The sequence below is a fragment of the Maylandia zebra genome, linkage group LG9 (assembly GCF_041146795.1).
Source record: "Maylandia zebra isolate NMK-2024a linkage group LG9, Mzebra_GT3a, whole genome shotgun sequence".
Classification (NCBI taxonomy): domain Eukaryota; kingdom Metazoa; phylum Chordata; class Actinopteri; order Cichliformes; family Cichlidae; genus Maylandia; species Maylandia zebra.
Genome location: NC_135175.1, coordinates 21,589,210 through 21,605,544, shown reverse-complemented (window position 1 = coordinate 21,605,544; position 16,335 = coordinate 21,589,210). Strand labels below are relative to the sequence as shown.

Genomic DNA, 16,335 nt, shown 5'->3' with positions numbered 1-16,335 from the left:
GCAAAATGAACCATCATCCTTGCAATCTCAGACGAATCACATCAAATGCTAAATGTTAAGTACTGTTTACTTTTAAAGACAGCTTTTAAAGAGCTAAGACAGTCAAACCTTAAATGGCCCATTTTACCTGGGTTATTACATGCCTTTCTTTTTAATGAAAGTGTTTTGGTTCTGTTCAAATAAAATAAATTGCTTCTTAACAACACTTAAACTAATTCAGCTCTTTAGAAAACAATAATTTTCATAGTGGTAGTGGCAGCCTATCAGATCACCAATAAACTGAGAACTGTTAGCTTAGCAAAAAGACTGGTCTAAAAGAGCAGCTGAACAAATATATTGCCAAATCCTTATTTATAACTCTCTCTTTGAAATGAACAAGAACACTATGTTAAACATTCTGTGTATTAAAATAAATCTATTAGTCATTTCAGAGTTTCCTCTGTTTTCCACAGAGTCATCGTCACATGTATGTAATGCTACAAAATGCTAAGATGACCCCCTCAGAGAAGCCTACTAAACCATGTACTCCAGGGTCTGCCATGACTCATGCTGGACACAGTTCCCATTAAGCAGTGTGTCAGCTGTCTGGGAGTGGGTCGGTGTGGACTTCGAGGTGGGACAAGGGGAAGCATGGATATTACATTTCAAGTTCCAGAATAAAGCCCATTGCTCTACACCAAGCACCCAGTCTATAAATAAACCTCCAGTTGGAGTTCAGTTGAAGGGTCAGGACAGCTGAGGAAGTGGGCTGTCTCTGGTGTGTCTGAATACTCTTTTAAATCCTCTTTCCAGGCTAGAAACTAGAACAGCTTAGTTATAGAGGAGATACATTTTGTTTGATTTCTTTAGCCCCTGAAAGGCTCTTCATACTTCTTCTGCCAGGAACGATGGCTCTGCCTATAAACCCAGCGGATGAGCCCAGATTGTACCAGCAGACTCTACTCCAGGATGGCCTCTATGACCTGCTGGAGAATGATAAGCTGGTCGACTGTGTGCTGAAGATCAAAGACAAAGAGTTTCCCTGCCACCGGCTCGTTCTGTGTGCCTGCAGCTCATACTTCCGCTCCATCTTTCTTTCTGACCTGGACGAGAGCAAAAAGAGGGAAATTATCCTGGAGGATGTGGAGCCAGGTGTCATGGGGCTCATCGTGAAGTATCTGTACACCTCCAAGATCAATGTGACAGAGCAAAATGTCCAGGATATCTTTGCTGTCGCTAATATGTACCAGATCCCTTCAATTTTCACTGTATGTGTGTCTTTCTTACAAAAGCGCCTAAGCCTCAGCAACTGTCTGGCTATCTTCAGGCTCGGCTTGATGCTGGACTGTCCCAGATTGGCCATCTCTGCTCGAAACTATGCCTGCGAGCGCTTTCAGCTCATCTCCAGAGATGAAGAATTCCTCCAGCTGCTTCCCAGTGAGCTGGCAGCCATTTTATCAAATGACAATCTAAACGTAGAGACAGAAGAGGAGGTATTTGAAGCTTTGATGAACTGGGTGTCCCGGAACAAAGAGACCAGAGAGAAAGAGCTGCCGAATTTGTTGGACTGCATTCGTTTGCGTCTTGTCAATGAGGACTATCTGAGAGAAAAAGTGGAGAAACACAAACTTATCTCCTCTAACCCCGAGTTGCAGCAGAAACTCCAGCTGGTTAAGGATGCCCACGCTGGGAAAATGCCAGAAGTTAAAAAAAGAAAAAGCAAGGAGGAGGAGGATGGTGGAGCAGGGAATGATGGAGAGAGTGAAGATAAAGATGATGAAGAGGGCCTTCTCCCAAGCATCCTGAATGATAATCTTCGATTTGGGATGTTTGTCAGAGACTTGATCCTGATGGTTAATGATGCTGGCGCTGTGGCCTACGACCCAACGGGGAACGACTGCTTTCTGGCATCACTTTCCACACAGATTCCCAAAAACCACGCCAGCCTGGTGACCAAGGAGAACCAGATCTTTGTGGCCGGAGGATTATTCTTTGATGAACAGAACAAGGATGATCCACTGTGCTCATACTTCCTGCAGGTAGGAGAAGGTCAAGACAAAGTTTGTAGAAAGAAAAGAGAAGATGAAAAACTTCCAATTACATGCGGTACACATACAAATATAGTTCAGTGCAAATATTTTTCTACACTGTAGTTCTGTACACTGTAAACATTTACAAATGTTTGACTCCTGTGACCACAGTACGACCCGGTCAGTGCCGACTGGCTCGGCATGCCTCCCCTGCCTTCTCCCCGTTTTCTGTTTGGAATGGGCGAGGCTGAGAACTCCATCTTTGTTTTGGGAGGAAAGGAGCTGAAGGAGCAGGAGCACATGCTGGATTCAGTCTTGGTATACGACAGACAGTGAGTACAGCCTTGAGTTCATGTATGAAATTTTAGGGAAAAAGCACTCAGTTTGTCATCCTTAATAATTAACTACATAATGTGTTTTGTCATTCACAGATCCTTTAAATGGGGCGAATCAGAGCCGATTCCATACCCAGTTTACGGCCATACAACATTATCTCATAATGACACTGTATACGTGATTGGAGGAAAGGGAGACAACAAGTGAGTACATGCTTCAAGCAAAATATTAATGTTCATATTAAAAGTGTGACCCTAAAAGGCTTCAGGATTTAAAGGAGGGTTTTCTTTATCTCAGAGGTCACTATTGTGAGTCTTTGTCCCTTTTGTAAAAAGGAGCTGTCTAAAGAAGATGTGTGCCTACGACGCCAAGCGTTTTGAATGGAAGGAGCTCGCGCCCATGAAGCACGCACGCTCCTTATGTGGAGCCACCGTTCATGAAAACAAAATATACGTGGCAGGAGGCGTCACTGACAACGGCCTGACAGACACTATGGAGGTGTATGATATCGCTACCAACAAGTGAGTTTCCTATATTTATATTTCTTTTCTTTTACTTTATTTTTTAGTTTAGTTTGTTTCTAATTATCTGTTGTAAAGCACACAGTCAGTGTAAAGTTACAACACATCATAATAAATGTAATAAAACTGTGGCTAAATGGTTTATCTAACTGAACATTTTTCTGTGTGTGTGTTAACGCGGTGCAGGTGGTCCGACTTTGTGCCGTTTCCTCAGGAACGTAGCTCCCTGAATCTCGTGTCGTTGGCTGGTTCCCTCTACGCCGTTGGAGGTTTTGCCATGATGCCTTTAGAGGACAGCGAAGAGGTTCTTCCTAAAGAGATGAACGACATCTGGAGGTAGATCGTAACAGACTTTAAAAAAAAAAAAAAAAGTTATTTCAACTGTTAAATTGTCTTTGCACAACTGTAATCTTAATTATATTTAGTATTTACTCAATTGTGTTAGTATTTAAAATGTTACTCAGTGAACCCAACATAAGATGCCACCGTCCTGCTTCAGTTCATAGTGGATATTTAATTACTTAAATTTAAACGCAAATGAGGGAGATAGGAGCCCTGGGAAAAACAATGACGACTGTCTCTTAACCTCCTCAGGTATAATGAGATGGAGAAGAAGTGGAATGGGATCCTGAAAGAAATCAAGTACGCCTCAGGGGCTTCAGTTTTGGGGGTGCGACTGAATACCTTGCGTCTCACCAAGATGTAAAACCCCCTCCAGTCCCCGTTTATGAACATGAACCTGTTTAGTTCACAGTTGTTGTACCAGAGTCCAAAGAACGGTTCAGGGCCACAGACATCAATGTTCAGCTCAATGTGTTCATTGTTCTCTTCCGTTTTATTTTACGCATTTGATTTTTTGTTGTAGCTTTTCTAATTATAACAAATTAATACTGTGGATTTGTTTTTTTGTTTCTTTTTGATCTATAATAATTTTATATATGTCTTTCTACAAGTTTAAATCTGATTCAGACTAAAACTACAGAGTCAGTAACCTAAAGACACCTGTTGCACTGTGTGGAATAAATCAAAATATTAAAGTGTCTAAATCCGAGTGCAAAATATAAGCATTTCCCAACAGATGGCAGCAAAGTTGCCAAAAAAAAGCACTACTGTAATATAAAAAACAAAACACAAAGACACATCTGAATTTGCAATAATATATCTATACTGTTTAATATTGAAATGATTTCATTACGCTCTGTTGTGTTACAGACAGTAAACACTAGTCAATAATACAATAAAAGACAGAAAATACAGTCTAATGTTATTAGCACCTCTAGACACTACTGTCCTTGTACTGTTTTTAGTATTTTATCATAGCTGAACGTGACGACTACTGCCTACACATGGGCTTTGTACACCAGAGTTAACTAAGTTGTAGTGTTAACATTATAGAGAGTCAGCAAATAACAGTACACATTATGGTTTCTTTAACACCGCTGCAGTATGAGTAAGGGAAATGCAATGTGATGCGAATGTGAATAATACAGCTTTGAATAGACTATGGCATTGATGCTTATGGTTACCATCACATGTAGCTTCACTCAAAAACAGGGGAAAGCCACCATAAAACATATGTTAAAAAAAACAACAACAACAACTAAACTTTCTCATGCAAAAATTACACTTGTTTCCCACTTTTAGTTCATATGGAGCCCTCAAACTGCCAAAAGGTAGCAAAAGATTCATTTTAACCTGAATTGAGGAATATCACACACACACACACACACACACACACACACACACACACACACACACACACACACACACACACACACACACACATAAAACATTCAGTAAAACAAACACAAAGTTATTTAATTCAGTCAGGTATTCTGTGGTTTTCTCATTTTACTATTGCAGTTACTATTTGCCAAATCACGTGCTCGTTTTTCTTCATTCAGGCTTTTTGACCTACTGATGTTTCATTTTCCTCACCATGTGTTAAATTCTCCTAATGCATATATAATAAATATGGATGAGTATTTGTTAATGGCAGTGACTAATTTGAAATTCATGTAATACTTGTGGAGTAACTTAGAGCGCTTTGTGGCTAGCTTAGCTGAAAACAGTGCCCACAAGGATTGTTGGCTAGCTAGGCAGCTATCATGAAACTATGCCAGCCAGCATTACATACAGTAGTGTTAATCAATCTATTCTTTTGCCAACAGGTATTCAAAAACAAAGTTTCTTAGTAATAGTCAATCTACAGTTTGCCATTTGACATCACAACAGACTGCAAAAGACTATTTTTGTGCTAGCATTTAGACTGTTATGTTAGCTTTTCAAAGTTTAACCAAGTAAATTGAAGTTTTATAAAAAGCTTTAGATCTTGTCATTTTTTTCCACAATAGATGAATCCTTTGTCTATAAATGTAATCAAATTTGACACAATTTCTTGTTCACAATTAGTGGAAATGTGTGCGGCATTAGTGAAAACCAGGAGGTAATTAGCTTCATCTCAATCAAAAAATTTAAGAACCCAACCAAATATAGACTGTTGGGACAGAAGTACTGGGCAACCTACACATTACACCTTGTGTGTGGTCAATTACTTTTGTCCATATTCGAGTGGTTTCGAACAAGTGAAACCTCTTAAAATCTCATTTGTATTGCACTAACAATGCTACTTTTTGGTATCATTAGATTTGTCAGTTTTGGGGCTCCATGTGTTTACCCAAACACTAACAGATTTAACAGAAAAAAAATCAACTCTTTACTCAAGAACAAAAAGAAATACAATACTTTCTCTCCAATATCCATCATGAGTTTCAGTTTCTAAAATAAGACAGCAATATTTCCAACACTTTTCTTGAAGGTGAAGGCCACAGAATAAAATTCTTTTGGATACACACTTCATCATTAGCAGCTTTCAAAAGAAAAAAAAGAGAGAGAGAGAGACCTAACTTAGTAATCCCATGAGCACTCTCCGAAGTGCCACTCTCACAGTTTGCTATGTGGCAACCTTGGGTGCACTGCAGAATGCACAGTCACCGTGGTGTCTAGGCACCCACTTAATCACTGACAAACCTTCATTTAAGGACAAGGACAGGTCCACCTTTGCCTAATCTAATACAAGCCTTTGGCTGCTAGCCTTAGTAAATTAGAATTTGGCTAATCAAAATACATAGAGTCAACCTGCCTGGAATACAGGACTCCTGCACACTGTGCAACATTTCCCTTTTCATGTCTAACAATCGTAGCTTTACTGCCGTTTCACTGTAAAACACTTAAAAAAAATAATAAAACAGCCTGTTTAATTCATTTTTCACAATTTAGGTAATATCTGGGATAATAAATGTCCATATCTGATACATTTCCTCTTTACAACTCATTGAAGTCTTGTTCTGATGTCACAGATGGCCTTTATCTTTGCAGCTGGATTGAAGGAAGACTAGTTCACAAAAACAAACAAAGGAGGATTAACAAGTCAATTTAGAGTTTTATACCCAAATTCCTCTGGTTACTGTGTCCTCCACTTTATACTATATTTGATACAATGTGCAAGTGTTATAAAAGAAATATATTCTTAGCACAAATACACTATTTTGAGCTTTAAATATCATCAAATCATTTCAAATATGAGCAGTATGATGAATTTTGATTTCCTATCCTATGCATGCTTGGAAGCCTTTATTTACAGCCGGTTTCTTGGTCTGATTCCACACAGGTACACTTTTGATGTCCCTTTTCTCTTTAAATTTCACTTCAGAGGACTGAACATTGCCAAGGACACATTTAGTCAATAACTGCATTTTGATAATTTCCCATTTTAAGGCAAGGAAGTATTTTAAGGAAAGGAAGGATCAAGGAAACTGCTACTATATCTGTATCTCCACTAGATTGAAGGATAAAGTGCACTAAAAGTTTTTCTCGTAATTGAATTTGGCAACTCCGTCCTTCCCTTATGTTTTCTCATGCAATGAAAAAGAATAGTCACATATTAAGTCCCTTCAACAGAGGCAAAGTGGAAACACCTAAGAGTAATTTCTCTTGATAATGGAAGTGAGCAAACCAGTCAGAAACCGCCTGCACTGATTGCACCCTCAAGGAAGAGTCACGGATACTTGTTAAACAGTGGGACAGTATTAAAGAGACTGACCAGAATGCAGAGTCATCCTCGGTGTGCCACATGCCACACCACAAGCAAGTAAAGTTATTCAGGGAAACAAAACTAAGGTGCAACTTACTAACCACAAACTCAGACCAACACTGAACAAAAAACCCTTAAAAAAAAACCTAAAAGGAATTTAATGCTGGAATTTACTTCAATTTATACATGTCTGCTACCCATTTTCACCTTGTATCTGGAAACACAAAACAAAAGTGCATAAATCAGTAGTATAAACTACTATACTTCCTCCTTTACTGTCAGCTACTGTCACTATCCATAACGCAAAAACATTCAAATCCCTCCATATGTAAGGCAAACACACAACCTGTAACCACGGTATCTCAATGTTGTCTCTTGGGCTAGTGCTTCTTAAAACAGGGAAGTGGGAAAAATCTCAATTTTGAGCTTTTACATGCTTCTTCGATGATAACGAGACACATACTATGAACATTAATGTACATCTAAGGGTTGGAGTGCAGTTTACCGAGTTGCCACAAGAGAGCAACAGCACTAAACAATCAGCCTACCAGATTAAATCTTAACTGGTATGTTTCATATATGTCTATATGTCTTATTATGTCTTTAGATTCTTCTGCACATTAATCGAGGAGTTTTATTCACTGTATGGTCACGAATGACAATAAAGTTTCATTTGACTTTGACAGTGTTGGCCATTACCTCCTCACAGTGCTCCAAATGTCTCATTTTTAGCTCACTTCCAATCCTGGAGTTCACTGTAATCACAGCCAGAATATTGTTCAGTTACATTAAGTTCAAGAACTCTACACTTTTAAATCATTTAAAGGGCAGTCTCAAACAGGACTCTGTACAAAAGCAGCAAACCAAAATACAAAACAGGTATCGGACACATGAAGAAAAACACAAAGTGTACCATTATTAAATTACGTCTGACGTGGCCCTAACGGTTTAACCGTGGAAATTGAAGAAATACATAGGGGGTGAGCTTAGACATAAGACTACATGAAGGTGCTTTTTTTTTTTTTTAAATATAAAACAGCTTATTACATTTACAAAAGCATGTCCACAAATTCCAACTTTCCGTAGTACCAGCCAGGACACATTTTGGGGCACATTCAACTGACTCTCCGAATGTAAACATGAGGAATAAATCACAAGGAAGAAGCACATCTTAACAATATTTACAGGTTAATGCCATACTACAGTTAGGCTATAAGTAGATAAAGTGAGCGGGAGCAGAATGATAGTGCGTATTCAGAGACCGATACGAATGCAAAATCGACTGAAGTGTCAAACAAGAGTTCTTATTTTAATTTTCAAATAGGAGTTACATGAAGTGATTGGCACCACTCTTAAATTGATTTGATATAAAACCGAGGATAGTGACACTCTCCCAGTCAGGAAAACCAAAAACTAGCCTGCTAACTTAACCTTTGGGGAAAACTGACAGTATTTTGACGCTTCCAGCACATCTAGGTGACGGCTTCCTAAAGGTTGACTAAATGATAAAAGACAAAGGTTCCGAAACTGCATTTTGGCATATGCTTTCTTTCTTGGGAATTGATGACTACTGGAAGAAAACCAGAATGATTCTGGTACCGAAAGCCTCGTCACTTGCCTACAGATTCTGCATTTTCTGTGCAAATACTTTAACGAGCCACTTCTTTAGTTACACCCTGCTAGTTGTTGTTGGACCCCATTTGCCTTCAGAACCACCTTAGATCTTCATGGCACAGATTCAACGTTGACATGACAGCATCACACAGTTGCTGGAGATTTGTTCGCTCTACATCCATGATATGAGTCTCTTGTTGCACCACACCCCAAACGTGTTCTATTGGACCTCTGTTAAGATATGGTGACTGTGGATTTGACTACAGTAAACTCAATGTCACGTTAAAGAAACCAGTCTGAGATCATTCGAACCAGCATGTTATTCTGCTGGAAGCAATGGACATGCTTAGGAGCAATACTCAGGTAGGGTGTGGTGTTTAAATAATGCTCAGTTCCTACTAAGGAGCCTAAAGTGTGCCAAGAAAATATCCACCATCCCATTACATCACCAGCACCAAAGGTAGAATGGATCCATGCTTTCATGTTCCTTATCCCTAATTCTTCCCTGCTATCCAAATGGCAAAGGTGAGCCCGTGTATCCAGTTTCCTGTTCTTAGCTGACAGGAGTGCCGCCCAGTGTGGTCTTCTGCTGCTAATATGTTAAAGATGCTCTTCTGCACAACTTGTTAGCAGCAAGTGCTTATTTGAGTGCTATCTGCTCGAATTGCTGCTCACTTGATATTTTCATGTTATAGTCTTTTTCAGACTGAAATACTATGACCAGTCCGTCTGAATCCAACAACCATACCATGTTCAAAGTCACTCAAATCAGCTTTGTGATGCTCAGTTTGAACTTGAGCATGTTGTCTTGACCATGTCTACATGCCATGTGACGGGCTGATTAGCTCTTTGCATGAATGACCAATTTACGGGTGTAGCTAATGAAGTGGTCGGTGAAATTCGACACAAAAATCACAAGTAAAATATCTTAAATTTGTACAAAAAAAATTACAATTTCTGGTCACTATGGTGTGCAGGTTAAGAAATAGTCAAGATATTTGAGTGGTACCAATTTTCTTGTTCAGCTCTCAACAAGAACGCAAATAAAGATAATTGCAACCTATTCCTTTAAGCAGTTTATACTCGGATCAGGATTTTTTTTTTCCAGATCTACTATGGTTATGACACACAATAGCCAAAAGTGTACACAGAGCCAAAGCCTTTTTTCAGGGGTATTACGCTGTGCTTCCCCAGTTTTAATTAGCTGCTACACGTTACTGTTTTAACAAAAATAAATCACTCTGTTATAATATAATTCAACACTAAGGGCTCCTTTTAGTGGCCACATCTGATGTGCCAAAAATGTATCTCTGTCAGTACTCTTTAAGAATTTTAATTGTTAGATTATAATTTAGTATTTATCACTTCACAACACGGATTACATCAGATTGCAATGAAATGTGGCCATTTGATTCGGCTACGTAAGCACGTTTTTGTGAACATTGCTCTCCCTACACTCATCTAACACACAGACAGTGTTTAGTTGGGAAAATAAGCAGTAAATAACAATAGCAGTAACACTCAATTTCATCCTACACGTATATTGTAGGTCAGAGTACATCAGGTTTTACTAACAAGTCACAGAAAAGTGCCATAACATCTCATAGCCAGATCTCGCAGGAGACGATGCACGCCTGCTTAATGTAAGCCAAAAAAAAGCAAAAAACAAAAAAAAGATTAGAGTCGACAAATTACTCCATCTCCTGACTCGGGAAAGCTCGCATGTTGATTAGCTAAACGTTGATCTGACGATTGTTATCTCAAGTCTCTGCCTCACATCTCAAACACGCACACACACCATCACGAACGCCACACGCTGCATTGCACGGCCGACTTCTCCTTAAGTCCTTAGAAAAAAATGAAAAGAAATGACGTAACGTGCCACGAATTACACACTATTCACAATAATAAAAACGAAGACGGTTAGGAGTACACTTTAAATATCACTGGAGTTAAATGTAAGGTGCAGGATCGATTATAAATGCTGAATTACATTACTTAACTATAGCAGGTGAGCTAACAGGATTTGGTTATTGGCAACGCCATATACATGTATACGCTCAAAGACAAATCAGCATTTGGTTATTGCTGGGTCTGACCAGAACCGCTCGCTACATCTTGGCCGAGAACAAAAAATAAATCATTTCTTCTCGTTACCACGTGGTTCTCCCTCTACTCATGATCCCAGTATGAGTGGAGATTTAGGAAGCGCTTCCTACCATTTCGTAAAAGATGCTACAATCAATACATTGTGCAAGGCTCAGGAGAGAGGCGAGTTGTCAGAAAAAAAATCCCAAATGAAAGCAGGACACATCTGTGAAATTTATGAGTCGAAAAGTAACGGTGAAACGTCCTACTGGACTCTGAGGTTATCTATTGTATTCAACAGAGTAAAAAATTATTATTTATTACTATGTGTGTGTGTTCTTTGTTCTTTTTTTTCTCCTTTTTTTTCCTTTTTTTGACGAGGCCTCCATGTAGCATTTTTTTCTGTTCTTCTCCTCTGTGTAAATGTCACTGAGGCGCATCACTCTCCCTCTGCAGGAGTCCTCTTAAAAACTCAAAGAAAAACAATAAAACAAAAAGTAACAAAGTGCTTTCAATGCTACAGAGATTTGTTAGTTGTTGGAGTTCATCCTACCAGCAGAAAACAGTGGAGGCGGCGGGGGTAAATGCGGGGTAGGAGGCAGCCCCCCCATGGAGTGCAGCAGGGGGAGGGACAGCTGGGTGCTGTGGAGGGGGTGGGGGCTAGAGGCAGCAGCGGGTGTAGTCACGGACGTGGCAGGGAGTGCCGTGCCCAGCTGGGCCTGACCGGAAGAGTCCGCAGCGGGTGGCGCCAAGGGCCGGTCGAGGCCCAGGGGGTCACCATTGCCGTCGGGAACCATGGGGTTGGTGACGCGGAAGCACTTCTCCCTGTGGGCCTTGAGCATGTTTGAGAAGCGGAAACGCTGGCCGCACACCTCACACGGGTATGGCTTTTCTCCGGTGTGGGTGCGGCGGTGGCGCTTCATGTTGGGCCGGCTCGTGAAGCTCTTCCCACAGATTTCACAGATGTACGGCTTTTCTCCTGCAAAACGGGAGACACAAAAGACGCCTGCTCGATACGTTTTCAACATGCATCGTTAAGTTTAATGCCACAGAATCAGTGTTTTTATATTCGCCATACATCAAATGATTCTGACGTGGAGGGCGGCTGGTTGCAGTAACTCTGCAGTTCTCCTCTGACCTTTTCAGTATCTTTCAGAACAGAGTTTTGATTTGTGGCCTGTGACTTGACTGTTTTAATTCACTCTGAATGCTCTCCACCAGAATCTCTTCCAGCTGTGGCAGGCAGCTGTTTCCAGTAAAAGAACTCTAACAGTCCAATTGGTGTTACCTGCACGGCAACAAACGGATAAAAGATAAAAACAATCAAGCAGCTAAAGAGTCACGTGTTTCTCTCAGCAGTTTTGTTAAAGAGCAAAGCTGAGTTAAATCAAAAGAATACACGGAGGCCACAAAAACTCCAACATGAACGATAATAGTGCTTCACATCTGCTGGGTGTGCAAATAAGCTTTGCAAAGACACAAAGGTGTCAGTGTTTGCAGCTCTGCAATATTTTCTTTTTTAAATGCTCCTTTAAAATAAATGTTGCTCTGCCCTGAAGCAACATGAACACAACCAAAAGAAAGGGACTCACCAGTGTGTGTTTTCATGTGTTCATCGAAGTACTGTTTCATGTTGAAGTCCTTTCCGCACCACTGGCACATGAACTGCTTGTGTCCGATGTGGATGCTCATATGGGAGCGGAGCTGGTATTTGTACTGGAAGCGCTCACTGCAGTTCTGAAAAGGCGCACAGGAAACAGTTTTACGCAAAGTCGTTTTACAGCTGGTTGTCAAAGATGGACTCGACAGGTTGTACTTCAGTCATTGTGGAGAAAAAGCAGAAGTCGTGTATGGTGTTTTCAACAAAGCACACTGGGACTGACTTGAGCAAGGCTGTAAAATGTACTACTAAATCAAAACTGCCCTTTTTTTTACCTTCCTGTGAACCTATTAGACATGGTGCTCAGTTTTCATTCATAAAAAAAGTGGATATTTTTTAAAAATAGGCTTTCTTGCAAAGGGTTAAACAAGTAGATTTTAATACCACTCTCATGCCTGTATGGTGAACCTTAGACATAATCAGCAGCCAGCTGGGACCTCTATCATCAAGGACTGATCTAATCGAGTAGCATTTTCCCCATTTTCTGTCTTTATGCTCAGCCAACCTAAACTAATTTATGATGTCACTATAAGCACCCAGCGAAACGCTTCAGTATTGAATAACTACCTGCTGGTGGTCTTTTGTCACAGTCTTGTTTAAAAAAAAAAAACTCCCAAATTGAACTTGAACAGACATTCTTTCACTGAAATAATTTCATCTATACTTCTCATTTCTTAAGAGAGGCTTTGACTAGATCTATGTGGTTTTTTTTTTTAAACGATCAGTGTTTTTTAATCGAGACCGGCACATCTGGACATCTGACTCTGGTTTACTTGATCTCAACCTGTGAATTTCTCAGATTTAAATGACACTCCCAGCGCCAATAATTTTAAATATCTTTAAATCTACCTCATCACTCAAGTAAAGTGGAGAGCTGCAGTGTATAAAAGGAGCTCAAACCTCACACTTGAAGGGTTTCTCTCCTGAGTGCTGTAGAGAGTGAACCTTCAGGGACATGCTGCGCTTGAATGATTTCCCACACGTTTCACAGGTGAATGGCATGTCCTTCGTATGGGCTACACAAAGGCACAAACACAGAGCATGCTTAGTTTGTGTGATTCAATACTGAGCCACTCATGACTGAAATTAAACTAAGCATTTAAGGAACAACACTGAGGTTATTTTTCACTAAATAAATGCTGAGGGCAAAGGGTCCATTTCATCTTTTTCTTCCATCTTAAGTCTGAATATGACTATCCAATCTCTCCCATACTAGAAAGTGGCTAATTAGGACCATATTATTAATAGTCCTTCGATAATAGGAACTCCTTAAATTGCAGTAGCATAGAGTGAGGTAAGCCCATCTGGGAAGTAAGATGCTTATCTCTCCAGAAAATGGAAAAGGAAAGCAACACCCAAAACAAATCCTGCCAAACAATCAGTAGGATGTGGAAAAAGGAAGCCTAAAGAAACACACGGGAACAAAGTGATCAACCAGGATAGTTGATTTTACTGTCACTCACCGACCATGTGCTTCCTGACATGGGCCATCGTGTAAAACTTCTTCTCACAGATCTCGCAGGAGAACTTCTTCTCGGCGTAGCCATGGACGATCTTGTTGTGCTCGTGCAACGACCACAGCTTCTTGAAGGCTTTGCCACAGGTCACACACTTGAAGAAACAAGAGAGCGAGCATGGAATGATTACTGGGGATGAGATATTAAACAGATTGTGATCTGGAACAGTCTTTACAAATACAATCCAGGTGTGTGTGTGTTTATACAGACACTTGAGCATGCACTGTAGCAAAAAAGCAATTAGAGTCACTAGATTAAAGAAGCAAATGATCTTCAAAACCACAGCAGGAGTCCAGCTGCTCGGTGCCGAGGGGTAATAGTGGAGGTAGTGAGACATATCAGAACTGATTATTACTGACTGCCATTTGACTGAGTTACTGACTCCAACTGGTTTTAGTGATTGCAATTATGCATATATTAATTAGAAACAAAATAACAATTATGCATTAAAAAAACATTTTATTTTATTTTCTATAAAACAACTTCCTAAAATAAAACTGATGTCAGAACAGGTAGCACTGCTAGGACTTAAAGGAACAGTTCTGGTGTGTAGTGAGGGCTGTCTTACAAAAAAGACTGACAAAAATCAGGTATAATAACCACAAACAAAATTCCTGTTTAGTTTAACTGATTCAAACAACACATAGGTTTGGCTTCACACCTTTAGCTAAACCTTAATTTATCAAAAATAGTGTTTTTTAGGGTTTTGTTTTTTTACCCATGTAGTGTTTGCAAAACATATAACTTGACAACTGTAGCTAGCACTGCCAGGAAGTAACAAGTTTTAAGGTTAGTTATTGGTGTTACATCCTGCTTTATTTACGTGTTTAGTTTTCCAAGCTCCAATCTGATGGGCAAGCACCTTTGCTAGCTTGTTGGCTGAGCTTATATGGGTTCCTTCCTTGTTTATGTGTCCTTCCCTGCCTTTTTCTCAGTCCACTCTGCAGCACCTTTGAGGTCACTTGTACCACTTTTTCATTGTGGCGGGGCGTGGCCTGCGGTGCCATGCAGAGGAGGCAGACGCACCTGCACGGCGTCCGCAATCACGCCCCGCCGAATTAAATATTGTACTGGGTCCTGTGGTTGGGTTGTTGTGATAGTGTTGAGCGGGCAGCGGGAGAGCTGCAGCTCTGTGAGTATTGTGGACAGCAACCGTCAAAGCTTTAATAAAAAGCATCAAAATGCCACTGGGTCTGCCGTGTATGTTTGCATTGGTGCCGAAACCCAGGAGGCGGCATGGCGGGTACTGACCAGAGCCAGGGAAGGGAAGAGCTGGCCGAGATGGTGGCCGAAATAGCGGCCACCCAGCGGAAGCAGGCGGCGGAGGTGCGTCGCCAGCAGGAAGAGCTGCAGGACCAGTCCAAGCGCCACCAGGAAAGGATTGGGGAGCTGGCGGCGCTGCTCTGGGCCTGGGCGCCACCCCCACAGGTGTGTCCCGAGGACAGTGAAGCGGTGGAGGAGCCGCGTGAGGCACCTCAGCAGCCGGAGGTGGTGGACGAGTCACGCGGGGGTCCGAGCCTGCCGGAAGAGGAGGAACAGCCGGGTAAAGGGCTGCTCCTGCCGGGAGCGGTGGAGGAGCCGTTCCAATCGGAGGCGGAGGACGAGGCGGGCGAGGGTCTACACCTGCCGGAGGAAGAGGAGCCGCTCCACCCAGAGGTGGACGAGGGGCAAAAGGGGCTGTGCCTGCTGGAGGCGGAGGAGCTGCGCGAGGGGCTGCTCGAGCCGGAAGCAGCAGCAGGAGCAGCAGCAGCAGGAGCAGCAGCAGCGGCGGAGGAGGAGCTGCGCGAGGGGCTGCTCGAGCCGGGAGAGACAGCGGCGATGGCGGCGCCCGAGGAGCCGCTCCAGCCGGGAGAGACAGCAGCGGAGGCGGCGCCCGAGGAGCTGCTCCAGCCGGTAGAGGCAGAGGTGCAGCGTGAGCTGCTCCCACCGGGAGGGGCGGAGAAGCCGCGGGATAAGTCGGTGGTGCCCGTGCTAAGGGAGTCCGCGCCACCGAAGCCCGAGGTTAGCGGGGTGAGCAGAGCGGCCTCACCTCCACCAGAGGCTGGTGCCTGCCGGACATCTGCCCAGCCGCCTGCGAGCTGGGACGCACGACCGTACCGACCGCGCCGCGTCCACCTGCCACGCGGCCGACCTCCGGACCAGCTTCGCCGACGCTGCTGGGTTCGTGGGCGGCCACCTGAACTCACAACTCCCCGTCGCTTGGCCAGGGCCCGGGGGCGCCGACGGTCCGGGCTGATCCCCTCTCCCGCTCGCGGTGGGGGGAGTACGTTTGGCCGGATGGTTCCCCGGCCTCAGTCGGGCGATGGGGGTATGTGGCGGGGCGTGGCCTGCGGTGCCGTGCAGAGGAGGCGGACGCACCTGCACGGTGTCCGCAATCACGCCCCGCCGAATTAAATATTGTACTGGGTCCTGTGGTTGGGTTGTTGTGATAGTGTTGAGCGGGCAGCGGGAGAGCTGCATCTCTGTGAGTATTGTGGACAGCAACCGTCAAAGCTTT

The 16,335-nt window shown here is 42.4% G+C and overlaps 2 protein-coding genes across 2 annotated transcripts in view; one reads left to right on the top strand and one right to left on the bottom strand.

Annotated features, from left to right (window-relative positions):
* Nucleotides 1–718: 718 nt before the first annotated feature.
* klhl40b (kelch-like family member 40b) lies at nucleotides 719–4,633 on the top strand. Its single transcript, XM_004546740.5, has 6 exons — nucleotides 719–2,018; nucleotides 2,181–2,341; nucleotides 2,441–2,548; nucleotides 2,681–2,866; nucleotides 3,053–3,202; nucleotides 3,461–4,633. Exons 1-6 carry the CDS (start codon nucleotides 888–890, stop codon nucleotides 3,570–3,572), a joined length of 1,848 nt encoding a protein of 615 aa, XP_004546797.1. The 5' UTR covers nucleotides 719–887; the 3' UTR covers nucleotides 3,573–4,633.
* Nucleotides 4,010–16,335, bottom strand: part of zbtb47b (zinc finger and BTB domain containing 47b) — a 33,785-nt gene continuing 21,459 nt past the window's right edge. The window contains exons 3-6 of the mRNA XM_004546739.5: nucleotides 13,785–13,932; nucleotides 13,222–13,337; nucleotides 12,254–12,398; nucleotides 4,010–11,640 (exon numbers count right to left, since the gene is read on the bottom strand). Of these exons, the coding sequence (XP_004546796.2) occupies nucleotides 11,192–11,640; nucleotides 12,254–12,398; nucleotides 13,222–13,337; nucleotides 13,785–13,932 (858 nt within the window). The 3' untranslated portion in view covers nucleotides 4,010–11,191. The remainder of the gene's footprint in view (nucleotides 11,641–12,253; nucleotides 12,399–13,221; nucleotides 13,338–13,784; nucleotides 13,933–16,335) is intronic.

Coding starts and splice junctions, on each gene's coding strand:
- klhl40b (XM_004546740.5), top strand. CDS start 888: ATGGCTCTGCCTATAAACCCAGCGGATGAGCCCAGATTGTACCAGCAG. Junction 2,019..2,180: donor TGTGCTCATACTTCCTGCAG/GTAGGAGAAGGT, acceptor CTGTGACCACAG/TACGACCCGGTCAGTGCCGA. Junction 2,549..2,680: donor GGAGGAAAGGGAGACAACAA/GTGAGTACATGC, acceptor TTTTGTAAAAAG/GAGCTGTCTAAAGAAGATGT.